This window comes from Cyprinodon tularosa, unplaced genomic scaffold (genome assembly GCF_016077235.1).
Source record: "Cyprinodon tularosa strain WSP-4 unplaced genomic scaffold, ASM1607723v1 ctg181, whole genome shotgun sequence".
NCBI lineage: Eukaryota > Metazoa > Chordata > Actinopteri > Cyprinodontiformes > Cyprinodontidae > Cyprinodon > Cyprinodon tularosa.
The window spans coordinates 1,099,065-1,115,982 of record NW_024038614.1 but is presented as its reverse complement, the minus strand read 5'-3'; the positions used below and the strand labels follow the sequence as shown (position 1 = coordinate 1,115,982).

The following is a 16,918-nucleotide window of genomic DNA, read 5'->3' as shown; positions in this document are numbered from 1 at the left end:
CAGCATTTCTTGTTTTTACAATTTAATGTGTGCTATCAAATATACATATTTTTTTAATGTTACAAAGGTAATACACTGCAAAAAAAATTGAAATTTAATTTAAAAAAAGCATTTTCTCTTCAACTGAGGAGGAAAGTAAGACACTTTGCCAATAGAACAAGATAAATTACATTTAAAATAAGAGAAAAAAACAACTGCTTTGTCTAATTTGAAGTAATTATCTTATTTTAAGAGTAAAAATTTCATTGATTTGGCAAATTATCTTATCAACCTACTCAAATTAAGGGTAAATACACTTAATTTAGGACATTTTTATTTATTTCTAGATCATTTTTGCAGTGTAAGGTCAGTAAAAGCTTGAAATTTTGATTTTCAAAGTATTTCACTGAATGCCTTATAAAGGGTTAAAGGAATCTGATTTTCCACCATCAATAAAGACAACCCATCATTTATGAAATTGGATCAGAAAGCAAGCCTATTGATAGCCATAAAAGGCTCATGTGAAGCCGACGCAGATTGGATGACCCATATTCTAAACGTCATCGGGGCGCTGTGATTGGTCAGTTAAGGTTTGTTTTGCACCCTTCACCCTTCCTCCATCTGCGTGCTTTCATAAACAAACTGCATTCTTGTTCCGCAGAGGAACGCATTGCCCTCTTGTTTGTCACCCTGCCAGCATTGTCAGGGCTCCGGCTCCTGTTTTGAAAAAAAGAAAGAAAAGGGCTCTGGGAGAACTTTGTTATCGAGTCAGAGCAGAAAGGCGGGCTCCCCGGTACAACAAAAACAATCAGAGCTGTTTTTTCCCCCAACGGTCAGCGCGTGGAGAGCTGTAGCACCGAGCTAAGCTGGACTTCACGGTCTAACGTCGACCTTTTCCTTCTGTTATTGAACTGTCAGTCACTGTAAACCGCTTTGTTAACTCTGAACAGCTTCGGTTTTAGCAGGTGAGTGGAAACAAACGGCAGGAATCGTTTCCTCTATTTTCAATGCAGAACCGACTTTGCGCAGCTAGCATGCTAGCGCTGTCCTTTGTGGCAGAATAATGTTTTGGCCCCGATTAGAAGCTCCTGTGGACATTAATCAGAGAAAACAGATTGAAATGCGGATTAATATCGCATTATTAAGCTAAATATAGATTTTTGCTAATTGTTTTGAAGCATTGTGTCTTCACCTGTATAATCTGTGACATAGGATCATATAACTTATGCTAACTATACGAAAATGTTGATTTCTTGTTTACATTGAAAAGAGAAACTCCCACTGAAACCGAAAGAGTTTCGAAATTGATAAATTGCCTGCAACATTTGGCCTGTTGACATCGTTTCCTGCAGTTTAGATAGTGAGGCAGCTTAGATGCCTAAATTTAGCATTGGTATTAGAGATGAACTGATCATCAGGGTTTATATAACCCATATGTCTGTGTTCTTTTTCTTTTTTTTTTTATTTAAACGCTTTTCCTCTGTTAGAGAATTTGTAGCATATTGTTTTTTCTGTTCTCTATGTCATGGTCTTTATAATAGAATACATAGGGGGAAAAATCAGTAGCTAAAACTTTAGACTAACCTGGCAATCTAATGTAGGCCAAGCTTGAACAATGCATTTCTACATCAGATAATAATCAAATATGCAGCAGTCAGACTTTCTTGAGGACAGAGCTGATATCAGGTTTTGTTTTAGAGTAGATTTAGGACTAAATCTGCACTGCAGGATCTTCTGTAAAACCAATTGGAATTAACAGGAAATTAAGGAAGCATAGGCTTGATTATCAGCCAAAAGAAAGTCCTTAAATAATTTCTGATCTTCTGATCAAACCAGATCAAAAACATGAAAAACTGAATGGAGATGTGACAAATTCGCAACAAGCAGTGAACCATTTCGTTTGTCTGTTTATTTAATCTTTGTTTGTTTATTTACATTTCACTGGTGAGTTGATTAAATGCAAATATTCAATAATTTACAAACATTACTTATGTATAAAGTGACAACAGCAGTTCAGTATATGGATCAGACAGTAAAATTAGGGGTAAGAATAATATTGAAGAATCCAAGGAGCATTTTTTTACTCTTAGAACAAAACATTGGAATCTGTCAGGGGGGGGAAATCATTTCCAGAATTTTCAGCTCATATTTATAAGGCTTTAGCTTGCTTCATGTAGCAGCTCCAGAATTTGTTGGCTCCCTTCAGTGTCCTGACCTGAAATCGGTTCAACCGATTGAAATCCAAAGCAGTTTTGCCTGGATTACCATATACAGTAATGCAACATGTGCACCCTGCCTTTTTCTTCCTGCACAGACATGGTGAAGCTGACAAAAGCCAAGACTTTCCAGGCTTACCTGGACTCTTGCCACCGCCGTTACAGCTGCGTGCACTGCCGCGCCCATCTGGCAAACCATGACGATCTTATCTCAAAGGTAAACAAGCCGCCGAGCCTATGTCATAATGCTTATTTTGGGTGCTAAACTTTTTATGCCCTTTTACAGCTCTGCTATGTGTTAGAAATAGAAAAAGCTACAAGAAAGGTAAAAAAAAAAAAACATTCAATCTGATCTTTTTTTCCTCTGTTTCCTTTTTCCTGTCAGTCATTTCAAGGCAGCCAAGGACGAGCATACCTCTTTAACTCAGTGTGAGTATTTTGGATACAGCCAGAGGTTTCATAACAGTTTTGTTTATTTAATCATGAGATGTTTTTTTTTTTTTTTTTTCTTTCTAAGTCTCTTCCTCAAATGCTCTCATTGAAACACTTGGCAATCTCAGATCTTTTTCCTAAGCATGTGGTTTCTTAAATGTTATTTTTCCATCCGAACACGTTGCTGCTATCTAATGCGTTGACGCAGAGACCACAGTGCAAACAGATAATTAGATTTTTTTTTTTTTAGATTCTGCAGTTTGGACCCTGCAGTTGCGTCAGTTTACTTTGGTCATGCTTTGTTTTTAAGGGTTAGTGGGTCAGCATTACACAGTTCTGCAAACATTTCCTATGCAACAACATAATAGCAGCTTCTTCTGTCCCCCCCCGAGGAAAACAAAATCTTGATTCTAGTAGAAAATCTGATCTGTGACCCTGCTTTTAATTTCAGGGTTAATGTGGGCTGTGGTCCCGCTGAGGAGAGGCTGCTGCTGACAGGACTCCATGCAGTGGCTGACATTTACTGTGAAAACTGCCACACCACTCTGGGCTGGAAATATGTGAGTATCTGACTGTAACTGCAATAGTTCTGTGTGGATCTGCTGGAAAATCACATCAACATCCAACTGCAAATAAATAGCTAAATTCATACAGGAGGGCTTTTCATAAGAATTCATACTGTCTGTTTATTTGCCCTCTTTACCATCACAAACTTATATTTGTTGTATTTTATGCAGGGGGCAAACACAAAGTGGTGCTCCATGAAGTGAATGGTGAAGCCTTTTATTCATAAGCTGTTACTTATAAAAATAAAATCCTGCTAGACATGTTTGTTTTGAATATTGGGCTTTCCCTCAGACTCCACATTTAGATCTCTATCCACTTCCCTTTTGTTTTCATCACCTCTTAACTGGTCAACATATTAGTACTCTGAGGAAATCACACTAATTGCTTCCCATGCATTATGCAATGCTAATGCTGTTAAGTAAAACAAAAACTGGTTGAGCTGGTGCTTGTTTCCTGTGACCTGTTTGTTTCAAGCTGTGAGCTTTAAAACTCAGCAGGTCATTTGAAACAGAATAAAATCCTGGAAGGTAGAAATGGAGAGTTTCTTATTTTCTTAGATGTACTTTTGGGAAAACATCAGTCAAACATGTTCAGTTTTTTTTCCTTGTATATTTATTTTTTAATAAATCTATAGGCGTGACATATAGTTTGTAAAAATGTTCAACCTGCTGGGTCATGGCAATCACAGAACAGGATTATATCAACACCAACTGGACTTCAAAGGCACACCCTGTAACTTTTGGCCACTACGGGAGCTAGACTTATAACTTTCACGTCTAGTGCACTTAGTGGCCACAAGCGCTGCAGTACTGTTGAAAGGTCAACAGTCAGCCGGCCAGCTCCCCATGTTTTTTGATTGGGAAACACGATAGGCTTCTAGGTTCAGCTCGGAGGGCGTGACAAACGCTGCTGCTCTCTGGAGAGCACCGCCGGGGCAGGCCAGACAGCGTCGCGTGGCGCGGTGCAGGAGACCAGCGGCGGAGCTCTAGTGAAGATCCGCTGGGTGGAACGGGGCGTTCTTCCAGGTCACATGACCTGGCCGATGATGGTGCATCTTCTCCCAGCTTACATAGTTGGTATTTCCAGAAAGGAGCCCCGCTCTTAGCATTGATATTGTCAAGCGCTCTATATTGGCCTGAGGAATCATTAAAAATAACTAATATGCGTCACCTCTTTAGGTCACAATCTGAGGTGTGCCTTTAACTGGTTTCTGAACATGTTTCAACATCTATCATCTAACCAGAGGTTCCTTAACTTTTCAGCTTTTGACCCACAAAATGGTATCAGAATCAACCAATGACCCAAATCAATTAATGACAAGTTTAATATTTACAAAAGGCATTAACAACTAAATTAGTTTGTTTTGTCCATTTTTAGGGATGCTTTAGGTTCTTTTAGCCCTTTATAATTGGTGTTTATTGTTTTGTTCCATTGCTGAGTCATGTTTTTAGCTAAAATAAAACATGTAGATGATAATCTAGTACATTTTATATTAGTGGTTAGGGGATAAAGCTTGGAATCCTGAGGTTCTGAGTTCAAGCCCCACTCCCACAGACTGCCACTCTGGGTTTCTGAGCAAGACCCTTAACCCCTCACTGCTCCCCGGGCGCCACACAATGGCAGCCCACTGATCCTAAAGGGAATGGGTTAAATGCAGAGTTCATTTTGTTGCTCTGTACTTGTGGCAGTGTAATGACAATAGAAAAAAGAAAGCTGGAGCTAAACAAACAAGCATTAGTTTTCTTCTCTAAAATATCACTTTATGTCTTGTTTGTTCTCAGAATATTTTTCCACGTATCTTTGCAAAATCTCTACCTCCTTCAGTCTTAAATTCTGACTAACTGAAGCGAATAGGAGCTGGGTTCTCCTGAGCTTTATAATCTGGCAGGTTCTGTTTCGGGGGTTTATTGGTTCTACAGGTCTGGTAGTAATCAGGTCTGGGCAGCACTGCTGCTCAGGGATTCCTCCAACCAGAAAAAAACATTCTGCTTTTTCCTGGTTTAAGTTTGAATGGGTTTTGAAACACTTTTTTTTTTGGTCTGGATTTTACTGAACATTAGTGTGAAATGATCCAGCAGGTTAATTTAAGTTTGTTGTGAAATAAACCCTGTACTTAAAGCAAGTCAGGTAAAACTCTGAACCTTTTTGTCTTTTCTGTACAGGAGCAGGCCTTCGAACTCAGCCAGAAGTACAAAGAGGGGAAGTACATCATCGAGCTGTCCCATATGATAAAGGACAACGGCTGGGATTGAATAAGGAAACGGCAATGTTTCGAGACTTTTTAAAAAGAGGAAGAAAAAAAAAAGTTGCATCCCCTCAACGTGAAAGGGTTCAAGTGTATAGTCCTCATCTCGCCTTCAGGCCGCTGCTGTGCCACACTTTTACTTCATGCAGCTTCGCTAAGAGTAGCATGTGATGCCTTATCTTTGTCTGTCCTTGTATATTTTTTTTTCCAACACTTTCTGAGGCTGTCATCCCGATGATTAGTTATTCTGGGACTGAATAAGTGTATGGCTTTTGTGTTCGGAGAGAGTGGGGTGATAAAGTTACACAGGCGCCAGGTGTGCAATGGATTTTAAAGCCTTTTAACACAAGAAAGATCAAACTTTTACAGCGATGACTAAATTGTGTGGCTTCGAGGCCATAAAGCTAGAGGTTGAATTTTTCTCTTTTGAGTTTAAGGTGCAGGCTTTGGTATATTTAACTAGAATTCAGTATCAAAGCTTTTTCTGAGTTTAATATACAGGGAGGATATGGGAATACATAGAGCAGCAGGCAAGCTCTTTGATTTTTTTTACTATTAATTCCTGTTTTCTTTTTTATTCTTCTGAAGTCAGTAAAATGGCAATCGGGGATTTGAGTTTGTGATGTTAAGACTGGCAGAAATCTTCTGCAAGATTTCTTCAATCTGTAGTGAGTCTTCTGTTCACAGGTATACCTTTTTGGATGATAAGTGTGAGTGAGTGTGTGTGTGTTTGCAGTGAGGCATCTTAAGCTGGATGGTGTTGTGAAGCATTAGTCTGGGACTGATTTACTTCTAGATTTTTTCTTTCACTGCACCCTTGGGATAGCTTTACTTCCATTTATTGCTAATGAGACCTATATCCTTTAAACGTCTGCGCATCACCTAACACTGAGCGGTCCTTATCGCCACGTCTGCTTCACTGTGTTAATGCCAATTGTGGTTAGGATAGATGTAGCATATTTATGGTGATTTTAAATGTCTGCTTTCATTAAAGTGGTTTTTATTTTAACCTGGTCTTTCATTAAAATACAGATTGGTTGTACTCATGGTTTATGTTGTCCTTTTCTTTAGAGTATGATCCAATTTTAGGACAGTATTTTATGGTAACTGTAGTGTACATATATAATCAATGATTTTACACATATTGAATAGTTTGAAATGTTTTCAGATGTGCAGAATCCAACATTTGAGAAAGGATAAAGATTTATTCCCTGCTAAATGTGTCATTTTTGACACATTTTAAGATATTTTATTAATTGCAATTGGAAGTAGAACTATTACCACAGATTTTCAATTAAATCTAGATCTTGTATTGTCGGTCATTTTAACATAATGTCTGATTTAAACTGATATGTTAAAAATAATTCTCATAAAAACTTTAATCGTTTTCCCCTTCAGATTTAAATTGCTTTGTGTTGGCTTATAAATATACCAATACATAAACAGAGGTGTGTGGTTGTAATATAACAAAATGTGGAGGATTTCCAAGAATGTGTATACTTTGGAAAGCTAGTAGTAGGCTGATATGAGCTGACTGGGCCAGCAGCTTTCTCCTGTGCCTCTGCCTTATACATTTCCTGAGAGGTTGGTCATATTTAAACGCTTTGAGCCATAGTAAATTATAATAAAAGCTCACTATCAATTAACCCACGCACACTTTATCCCCTTGATGTCGGCCTTCTTAGCTCTACTAGGATATTAACTCATGTTTTAAAGTATAATAGGGCTGGACTCAAAGCTTTCCTGCAGGAAACATGAATTTAAATCATTAACTTTTGTTTGTTCCTGCTCTTTGCAAACAGAGCGAGCATTTTGGCTTTAGTATAATGTGCTGAGAGAAGAACATACTGAGCTGAAATGAAAGGGCAAATATCAGGGAGGTCTGAGCATTCAGACCATGCAACACATTGGTTTCTATAGAGCAGGGGTGTGTGAAGCCACTGACAGGTTCAAATATGATAAATCTGGTTGGTCAGCACAGATGATATGCCTTTCTTTAATTATGTGAGCATGCAAATCCCTTTATGTTTAAAATCTTTGATGCATAACAGATAACACTTGTTAAAAGTTAGATTTTTTTATTGTAGATAAAAATAAAATAAATGGAAATTAATTTTTTGACATTGAGTTCTTTCAAGTTTATAGTTTTGGTTCTTTTCAGAAATAATAATGTTTAAATAAAACTAAACAGCATTTTATTTAGCCATAAATTGCTGATCCAGACATTGAAAATATACATACACTCACCGGCCACTTTATTAGGTACACCTGTCCAACTGCTCGTTAACACTTAATTTCCAAGCAGCCAATCACATGGCGGCAACTCAGTGCATTTAGGCATGTAGACATGGTCAAGACAATCTCCTGCAGTTAAAACCGAGCATCAGTATGGGGAAGAAAGGTGATTTGAGTGACTTTGAACGTGGCATGATTGTTGGTGCCAGAAGGGCTGGTCTGAGTATTTCAGGAACTGCCGATCTACTGGGATTTTCACGCACGACCATCTCTAGGGTTTACAGAGAGTGGTCCGAAAAAGAAAAAACATCAAGTGAGCGGCAGTTCTGTGGGCGGAAATGCCTTGTTGATGCCAGAGGTCAGAGGAGAATGGCCAGACTGGTTCGAGCTGAAAGAAGGGCAACAGTGACTCAAATAACCACCCGTTACAACCAAGGTGGTTAGAAGAGCATCTCTGAACGCACAGTACGTCGAACTTTGAGGCAGCTGGGCTACAGCAGCAGAAGACCACACTGGGTGCCACTCCTTTCAGCTAAGAACAGGAAACTGAGGCTACAATTTGCACAAGCTCATCGAAATTGGACAATAGAAGATTGGAAAAACGTTGCCTGGGCTGATGAGTCTCGATTTCTGCTGCGACATTCGGATGGTAGGGTCAGAATTTGGCGTCTACAACATGAAAGCATGGATCCATCCTGCCTTGTATCAACGGTTCAGGCTGGTGGTGGTGGTGGTGTCATGGTGTGGGGAATATTTTCTTGGCACTCTTTGGGCCCCTTGGTACCAATTGAGCATCGTTGCAACGCCACAGCCTACCTGAGTATTGTTGCCGACCATGTCCATCCCTTTATGACCACAATGTACCCAACTTCTGATGGCTACTTTCAGCAGGATAATGCGCCATGTCATAAAGCTGGAATCATCTCAGACTGGTTTCTTGAACATGACAATGAGTTCACTGTACTCAAATGGCCTCCACAGTCACCAGATCTCAATCCAATAGAGCATCTTTGGGATGTGGTGGAACGGGAGATTTGCATCATGGATGTGCAGCCGACAAATCTGCGGCAACTGTGTGATGCCATCATGTCAATATGGACCAAACTCCCTGAGGAATGCTTCCAGCACCTTGTTGAATCTATGCCAAGAAGAATTGAGGCAGTTCTGAAGGCAAAAGGGGGTCCAACCCATTACTAGCATGGGGTACCTAATAAAGTGGCCGGTGAGTGTATATTTTAGTTCAAAATAAAACATGGGTGTAATTTCAACGGCTGACCAGAAGATGGCAGTGTTTGTCCCACTTTACTTCATTGTAGGCGTCCTCCTGTGCAGTTCTGCATACCGCCAGTAGGTGGTTTTGTGGGATCTCTTAGACCGCATTAATGTTGGAACAATTTCGGGCGAAACATATATTTAGCCAAGTGTACAGTTTTCACAAACCTAGAAGTTCAGCTGATGAAAAATAAATTAGTATTTTATTGATTTGATGTTTTATTTGTAGAGACTCAATCAAAAACAGCGATTGTGTGATCTCCTTGTCACTGGAGTAGATTAAATAATCTTTAGAGTTTCCCTCCTTATCAGAAAATTAGATTACTATACCAAAGTTTGCAAATTGCAAAGAGAGCATTACACATGCTTTGAGCAGGAGCTGGTCACATGAAACAGCTTTTAAACTGATAGCCCATTTCTTTCCCATGTGATAGAGAGGCCACTGACAGTCATGTTTGTTCTTTGCACTTTCAGCAACCCCCTCTTTCACTTTACAGCTCTAAAAACCATTGTACAAGTACAATCACATGATACCTTAGAGGAAATATAAAATAGTCTGAATACAGAAAAATAATACATAGCTCTGATTATTAACTTTATGTTTAATCCAAGAAGTCTGGTAGATATTTATAGGATAAAACACAATTGGTCCAAATATATTAACAAAAGTGCAACTAAATTAATGGGACAAAATAAAAATTAAAAAAAATCTTGTCATGGAATTATTAAAAACATATTTCTAATATAAAATTACTGCATTTAAAACTTGGTGCTCTCAAAATAGGATTTACTGAGTCCAAATCAGTTTGTTACTCATTTTAATCTATAAACTTGTGCCTATGATACAAATTCAGCTGACTAAAGACTTTTTTTTTTTTTTTGGTAATTCCTACTGAATTAGGCTATTAAATCTGACACAAACCTGTCTTTCTTGAATGGTATGTCTTATTTTAAGCACATTTAATCCCCAGTGAATGTGGAGTTTTAAAATCTGTATCAGAAAATTGTCAGAGGGAAAATACAAAATGTATTAAATCATAAGTGTGGGACTGACGAGTCTGAGTAAAAGCAATTAAACGTCATTTTATTCAATTGTTGTTGTTTTTTGTTTATTTTTTTTTTTTGTAGAGCTAGTGTTAATAAATATAAATTGCTTTAAAATTGCAATTTTAACCATTTCTAAATTTCTCAGACATTTACAAATTGTACCTATCTGAACATAAAATGATGTGGAGATGTAGTATATATACATATGTGTTTATTAAACGTTTTGTTAAATGAGAGAATTTAATTCCGAGGTGATCCACCCTTTTTAGTTGACATGGGAGAAATCCATCTTCATTGGAGTGTCACCTTGACGCAAATATCTCCAGGCTCAGTTAATAGTCCTCGGTCTGAGCATAACGGTCATTATAGGTTCTAGTTTCTACTTTTCATGTCAAATTTATAAAGAGAAATCGCCGTTTTTTGTTGCTTTTAGTGAACATTTGGCACTAATAATTAATACGACAGCGTGTAGTGACGACTAGTTTCAGCTGCAGTCAGTGCACTTGCAGCAGAACATACCATTAAACAAAAAGGGCATAAAACAGTACATATAATGCGTAATTAGATGGACTATAGTGAATGTATCACATTTATTTAAAACATATTCTAAGAGTAGAATTTTTGTAACCTTTTTAAATGCAAATATAGGTCAACGAGTGTTTATTTCACATTTATTAGTGGAGCACACCCGCCTCAGCTCAGGTGGATCCCTCCGCCCTGGTGGGTCAGGTGACTTTTTCCGTTTCGCCATTTTCCTCTTCTCCACCGGAGCCGTCGCTGGTCACCCTCGCTGCTTTGCGGTCTTCGAAGCTGCCCAGAGGTGAAGGTGGGACAGGGGAACCTCCCCGCCATAGAGAGTGAGAGGATATTGATCCGTTAGCTTCGTCGTCCTTAAGGGAAGTGTGACAATGTCTTCTGAGGAGAGCCCCGAGTACTCACCTTTCTTCGCCGTGATGGGAGCCTCTGCGGCCATGGTCTTCAGCGGTAACCACATCAACCCTTTTATCTTTTTTTATCTTTGCTACACGTTAGCTTAGCCTGGGGTTGGCGTTGCACGTAATTAACAGCAACCCATGCCTTTATTTAAACCGTTGTTGGATGGATTTTTTTAGACATCAGTCGAGGCTCAAACACCTGCCGGGGATGAGAGGCGGGAGGGGGAACCCCGCTGCTGCCCGCAGCTCCATCAGAACACGCTGCCTGCTTCTGTTCTGACGGAGCTCCTGACATTAAATTCAGGCTGTAATCGTGTCTGCTGCTAGCTGCTGACGCACACAGTCAATGAGGTGGCAGCCTCTGTTTCTCAAGACATCATTTATATAAACTGAGATTATAAATGAATACAGCCTTACAACTGTAATGATTATCATCGTGCTTTTCTCTTCTGTTTGCTGTAGGAAGATAGTCAGGAAAAGGAAAACAAGCGTTAATATTGCAGATAACATTTTAAAGGCATGGTCCATTAATTAATTCATTCATCTCACACAGCCTCCTAAACATGCGCAGTGACCTGCTTCCACTCCTTATATGGAACTGATTTGGTAAAAGGAATATAATTCAACTGGGTTTAATTTCAGCTAATGTTAAAATCTCTCTCTATAATAGATAATGAATACATCCAAGACTGATATACTTTATAAAAAGCCATATACTTTATAAAAATCTCATTAAAAGGGCTTTAAGTGAGGTAAAATATACCAAATGTACAATGTTGTCAGTGCTTAGCCAAACAGTCCTTTCTGCTCCCATATTCGTGGGAATAATTGTGATGATTGAAATAATCGTCAACCAAATTACCAATCGCCTTTAGCTGAAAGAGCAAACCACTTAGAGCAGCAAGTATACCAAATTTGTAAAAAAAAAATAAAAAGACAAGATATAAATATTTAGCATTTCAGATCACAAAAAAAGTTTCATCTGTCAATATGCTCTATCAAAACTCCTCAAGTGGAAAATATTTCGTTTCACCCTGGTGTAATTTCTGTAAGAATCTTCTATTAGGGAACCGTTTGAAAGCAGATTATTCATTGAAAAGTAATCAACAGATTAATCGATTAGCAAAAAATTGTTAGTTGCAGTTCTAGTCCATACGCACAATTTATAATTGGTGCTGCTAGTTTTTTTTTGTTTTTTTTTATTCAGTAAATTAGAGATGTTATGATGAAAACATCAGAATTTAACAAAATGCATATTTTCAATGAAACTCCAGTAAATTCATATACTTCATATACTAAATTCAGTAAATTCAAATAACAGCAGTCAGTCTTGGTCCCTTTACATTTAACAAGAGTTAGACTCAAATTTTCTCAATCCAACACTTTAGGTGATTTGCTTAGTTAAATGGGGATTGCTGCTGCCCTGAAAAAAGAATTCATGCATCCCTTGCATCTACTTAAACATATTTAGTTACTTTAACACAATTGTGTCACAATAGTATGACATTAAATAATTGTCTTAAAAAATAAATATGCTAAGATAAATGTAAAAGATGCAGCATTTCTTAGGGGATTTCATAGGGGATTCATGCACGCTAGTAGAAGTAGGCTTTTTTTCTAACAGTTATAGTAAAGTCCTGCATCGATGGACTGTTTAACATGAAACATGTTTTTCCTGAAAACGATGAAACCTTAAAGTGAAACATCTACATGGTTGGGACAAAAAATTTTGACAGAAAATCCAAATAAAATGGCAGTATTGGTTTTAGGCGGGAAAAAAAATCTAACAAAAATCAATCCACCTGACAAGTTACCATTCTTATGGAACTAATATACTCTGTATGAAATAGTTTTGCCTCACTTTGAAAAAAAGAAAGCTGGATTAAATGTTGTCTTGAATTATATTTGTCAACCTGTAGCCTGATTACACAACATACCAAACATTCAGTCTCATTTATAAGCAGACAGGATGCTGCAAGCCGTGTTGATCATCTTCAGGTTGTTTGAATTTCATATTGCGTTTAACCACGTAAACGCACAATTGAGACTATGTGATTTATATCCAGCTATATGTTTACTGGTTCAGCAGTTTTGCTTTAATGACAAAATAAACCTCTTCAGAAAGCTTTTCTGATGCGGTTATGAATAACACTTGGTGCCGTTTGGTGATTTTTAAATTCATTCCCTGTGTTATTTTTTTTTTTTCTTGCTGAAACAATAAACTTGACACATCAGTTTGCATTTACTGTAAATCCTTTAATGTTCAACATTGTGTTTATAAAGTTTTCAGTTGATGACAGAGATTGATGTTCCATATAGTCATAATTCATCTTTTGTAGTTAACATAACTAGCCACACCAGGAAGAAAACGGTACTTTCTCAAGAGGCGGGATTTCCTGTAAAGTAGCCAATCGCAGGCGGTAGAATTTCTCCAGTTGGTTTTACCATGAGCATAGAAGAGCATACAAAACATTAAATAAATATAATTAACTGTGTGTTTTAAATAAAACTATTAGTTCCATTCTGGAACTATTCCATCTTCATACTGGGATGATGAGGGACTTTTTTCACCTGATCTCTGCTCCTTATAACAGCTGAGCTCTGCTGGGATTAGCAGAGGCCGTGAGCGGTACGACAGATGTGCAGATGTGAGAATTGGTGCTTTGATCTGTGATTCTGTATCGGAGGAGGAAAGACCCAAAACATTTTCCTCTTCTGCTTAAAGGGCCAGAACCTCAGCTTTCACCTTGAACACAAACTGTTATAGATAAATTATGTACTGCATTAAAGGTTGGTTTATTGGAGCAGGAAACAGCAGCTGTAAGTAGAGTGTGATGAGACATAATTAAAACATGGAGTGACAGCAGGACATGGAGGGGAAACTGCTGTAAAAAAAAAAAAATCACGTCTGACGTAACTTAAAGCTTCAGATGATCTCTTTGAATATTTAATTATTCTTTGGAGAACAGACTTTTAAATAGTTTGCATTGGCTCATTTTGGTACGTAGCTGTGCCTGTGTCTGTAGTTTATAACAAAGCTTAATTTCATCTGCATCATGTGTTTTTTGTTAATGGGGGAATTAGAGTAAAAAGGTGAATAAATGGTGGCATCTTGATCTGTCTCTTCCAGCATTAGGAGCAGCATATGGGACCGCGAAGAGCGGCACAGGCATCGCTGCCATGTCTGTGATGCGGCCAGAGCTCATCATGAAGTCCATCATCCCTGTCGTCATGGCCGGCATCATCGCCATCTACGGGCTGGTGGTGGCTGTGCTGATAGCTAACAACATCTCGGAGAGACTCACTCTCTTTAAGTAAGAAAGACATCTTCTGTTCTCACTGCTGTGGATTCAATATCCTTCTGTTTTAGGTCTATAGCAAACTGTCCTCAGATAAAACACAGTTGATCCTGATCATCGTTCTTTTATTAAGATGCTTAGCTGTAGCTTTTAATGAAAAACACTATGCCTTCTCTTAAGCTCTAAAAACTTCCCATTTAATGCTAAGTCTAAGCAGCTGTTACTGGTACAGACGGCCTTGATGCATAGTGACTAGATATAGCTTACATCTATACAGGGTATGCATGATGCCTACAGTGACATTACCTGTGTGATGCATTAGGAAGTGCAACTCTATATTCTCCTTCTAACCTTGTCTTACCTTCCTTTCTGTGTCATACCTTTTATTCCTTTTCTTTTTGTCCTGTCTTTCCCTTTATCATTAAATCATCCTTCTTTCCTTACGTTCTTCCTTTTCCTCTTGTCTTCCCTCCTTAATGTACTGTGTTCCCTGTTCTTTTTTCCCCCTGCTCACATGCTTAAATGTTGCCTGTCGTTGATGTATCTGCCATTATTGTATCTATTATCAAATTAGTGTAAGCAGCTGGAAAAGCATGGATTGATTTATGAAATATGTGTAGGAACACTTAATGATTTTGTTCTGTTTTTGAAAGGCTTCAGAGATCCTGGTCATGTTGCACAACATATGTCCCAACTCATCATTCAAATCAGACCAAAAAGGCCAACAATTAAGAACTTTTTTTTAAGATTTTTTTTTTTTTTTTGTCTTTTTGGAATAATTATTTCTATTGTCTGCAGAATTGAGGTTTTCTTGTGTCAAATTGATTTGTTTACTCATCAGAACACAGAGCATTAACTTTAAATTAATAATAAAACCAACAATCCCTTCTTAAAAATTGTAAATTGGCCTGGTCTGGTTCTTTTGTGCTTTGGTCCTTTTATTGGAGGTTTCCTTGGTCCAATAAATCCAAATTGGTAAAATGTTCTGTAGCCATCTCCTGTATATCCTGAGGATGTGATTCAGTCATTTATCAGGCAGGTGTAATCAGGGACCCTGCAGGTCAGGCAGAGCTAACTTGCTGTCATCTTTTCTCTGACCTCATTGTAAACACTCCGCTGAAATTATCCCTAAATAAAAGAACCATTTAAATAAGCCTGGGTAGAAATAAAAGGTGAGATGTAAGACTCAAGTTTTGAATCAAACAACAAAATGGAATGAAGTGCTATTTCAATGTATTCCCCTCCCCAACCTTTAAATAAGAATCCACTAACATCCATGCTGAGGTGGCTTCCTTTATAGATTAAAAATGAGCTTGTTCATTGTTTTTTTTTTTTTTTATAAAATTAAAGCAAACAATCAGAATTTCTAGTTAAAATGTCTGATTACTGATTTGAGTCGATGTCTTTCTAAAAAAAGACTTCAGAGTTATATGATCAGAATATTGATGTATCCCCATTCCTTCTGTTATAGGAGCTTCCTCCATCTTGGTGCGGGTCTGAGTGTGGGCCTGAGCGGTCTGGCGGCCGGCTTCGCAATCGGCATCGTTGGCGACGCCGGAGTGAGGGGAACCGCCCAGCAGCCCCGGCTTTTCGTGGGCATGATCCTGATCCTGATTTTCGCTGAGGTGCTGGGGCTCTACGGCCTGATCGTGGCTCTCATCCTATCCACAAAATAAGTGTCTGTTCCACTACCTTCTCATTCATTCCACATCAAAGCGGCGAGAACAAATAGGAGAGTTTCACCTTCTTCCATGACACCCTGCGGATCTGACAGGATGGGATGGCAGCAGAAACATGCCTCGTCCTCTATAGGTGTGACCATATCCTCTTTGTTTTAAGCCATCCGGTTGTCAGGTATTGTGTGTACAGAACGGGCATGAACATGTGCTGTTAGTTGTTGGATGATGTGTGGACTGTCTGCCTGATTATATGGTCTAATCCCTAACTGTACAGTAATCCAGAGTCCTCCCATACTAGGTAAATGTAGTAACCAGTCTGTGCTGTGAGCGTGAGTATCGTTTACCTCCCCACCCATTCGCCCTCCGTTTTATTTTTATTTTTCGGTCTTTTGTTGATGCTTTTAATCGTTTGTTTTGAGACTACTGAAGAGTTGTGCACACTAGTGTTTTGTTTTTCCATGTTCTTTTTTTCAGGACCATCTTCTTTTGTCACTATTTATTGAAAGCTATGAAGATTTTGAAGCTGTCTAAATGGAACTATTTATTGAAATACCCTATATACATAAAATAAATTATCTGTGTATAGTTAGATTTATTGCACTGTGGGTAATTGTTCAAAGTGCTTGGAATTCCTCTGGATATAGTGATTATTATTGGAGGACGTCCACATGTTCACATGGAGATGACTGGGTGTGTGTGTGTGGGATCTGATTGCATAATGTGCGGTTTTATGTTTGATATGACATTCTCAGACACTAGTATTGTTTACCTGTAGTGCTGCTGTCTTTTTGTTTTTCTGTTCAAAGTGGGAGCTCACTGTTCAGCCATGCCTGTCAGATTTCCAAATAAAACTCAACCTCCTCCATTTATTGTCTGGATGTTTTTGTTAAAGTACTTTGACTGCTATGTTGGTTTTACACAAAGCAGGAGAGTTTAACCGTGTAAATGGGGTGGTAGCTGAAAAATCAATGCCTAATCGATTTTGACTAATTTGATATTTATATTTCTCATT

The 16,918-nt window shown here is 38.3% G+C and overlaps 2 protein-coding genes across 2 annotated transcripts; both read left to right on the top strand.

Annotated features, from left to right (window-relative positions):
• Window positions 1–591: 591 nt before the first annotated feature.
• Window positions 592–6,481, top strand: ypel3 (yippee-like 3). The gene is made up of 5 exons (XM_038282278.1): window positions 592–944; window positions 2,294–2,412; window positions 2,581–2,624; window positions 3,079–3,187; window positions 5,357–6,481. Exons 2-5 carry the CDS (start codon window positions 2,296–2,298, stop codon window positions 5,444–5,446), a joined length of 360 nt encoding a protein of 119 aa, XP_038138206.1. The 5' UTR covers window positions 592–944; window positions 2,294–2,295; the 3' UTR covers window positions 5,447–6,481.
• A 4,255-nt stretch (window positions 6,482–10,736) lies between these two features.
• Window positions 10,737–16,771, top strand: atp6v0ca (ATPase H+ transporting V0 subunit ca). The gene is made up of 3 exons (XM_038282244.1): window positions 10,737–10,977; window positions 14,059–14,242; window positions 15,699–16,771. Exons 1-3 carry the CDS (start codon window positions 10,902–10,904, stop codon window positions 15,901–15,903), a joined length of 465 nt encoding a protein of 154 aa, XP_038138172.1. The 5' UTR covers window positions 10,737–10,901; the 3' UTR covers window positions 15,904–16,771.
• Window positions 16,772–16,918: the final 147 nt, after the last annotated feature.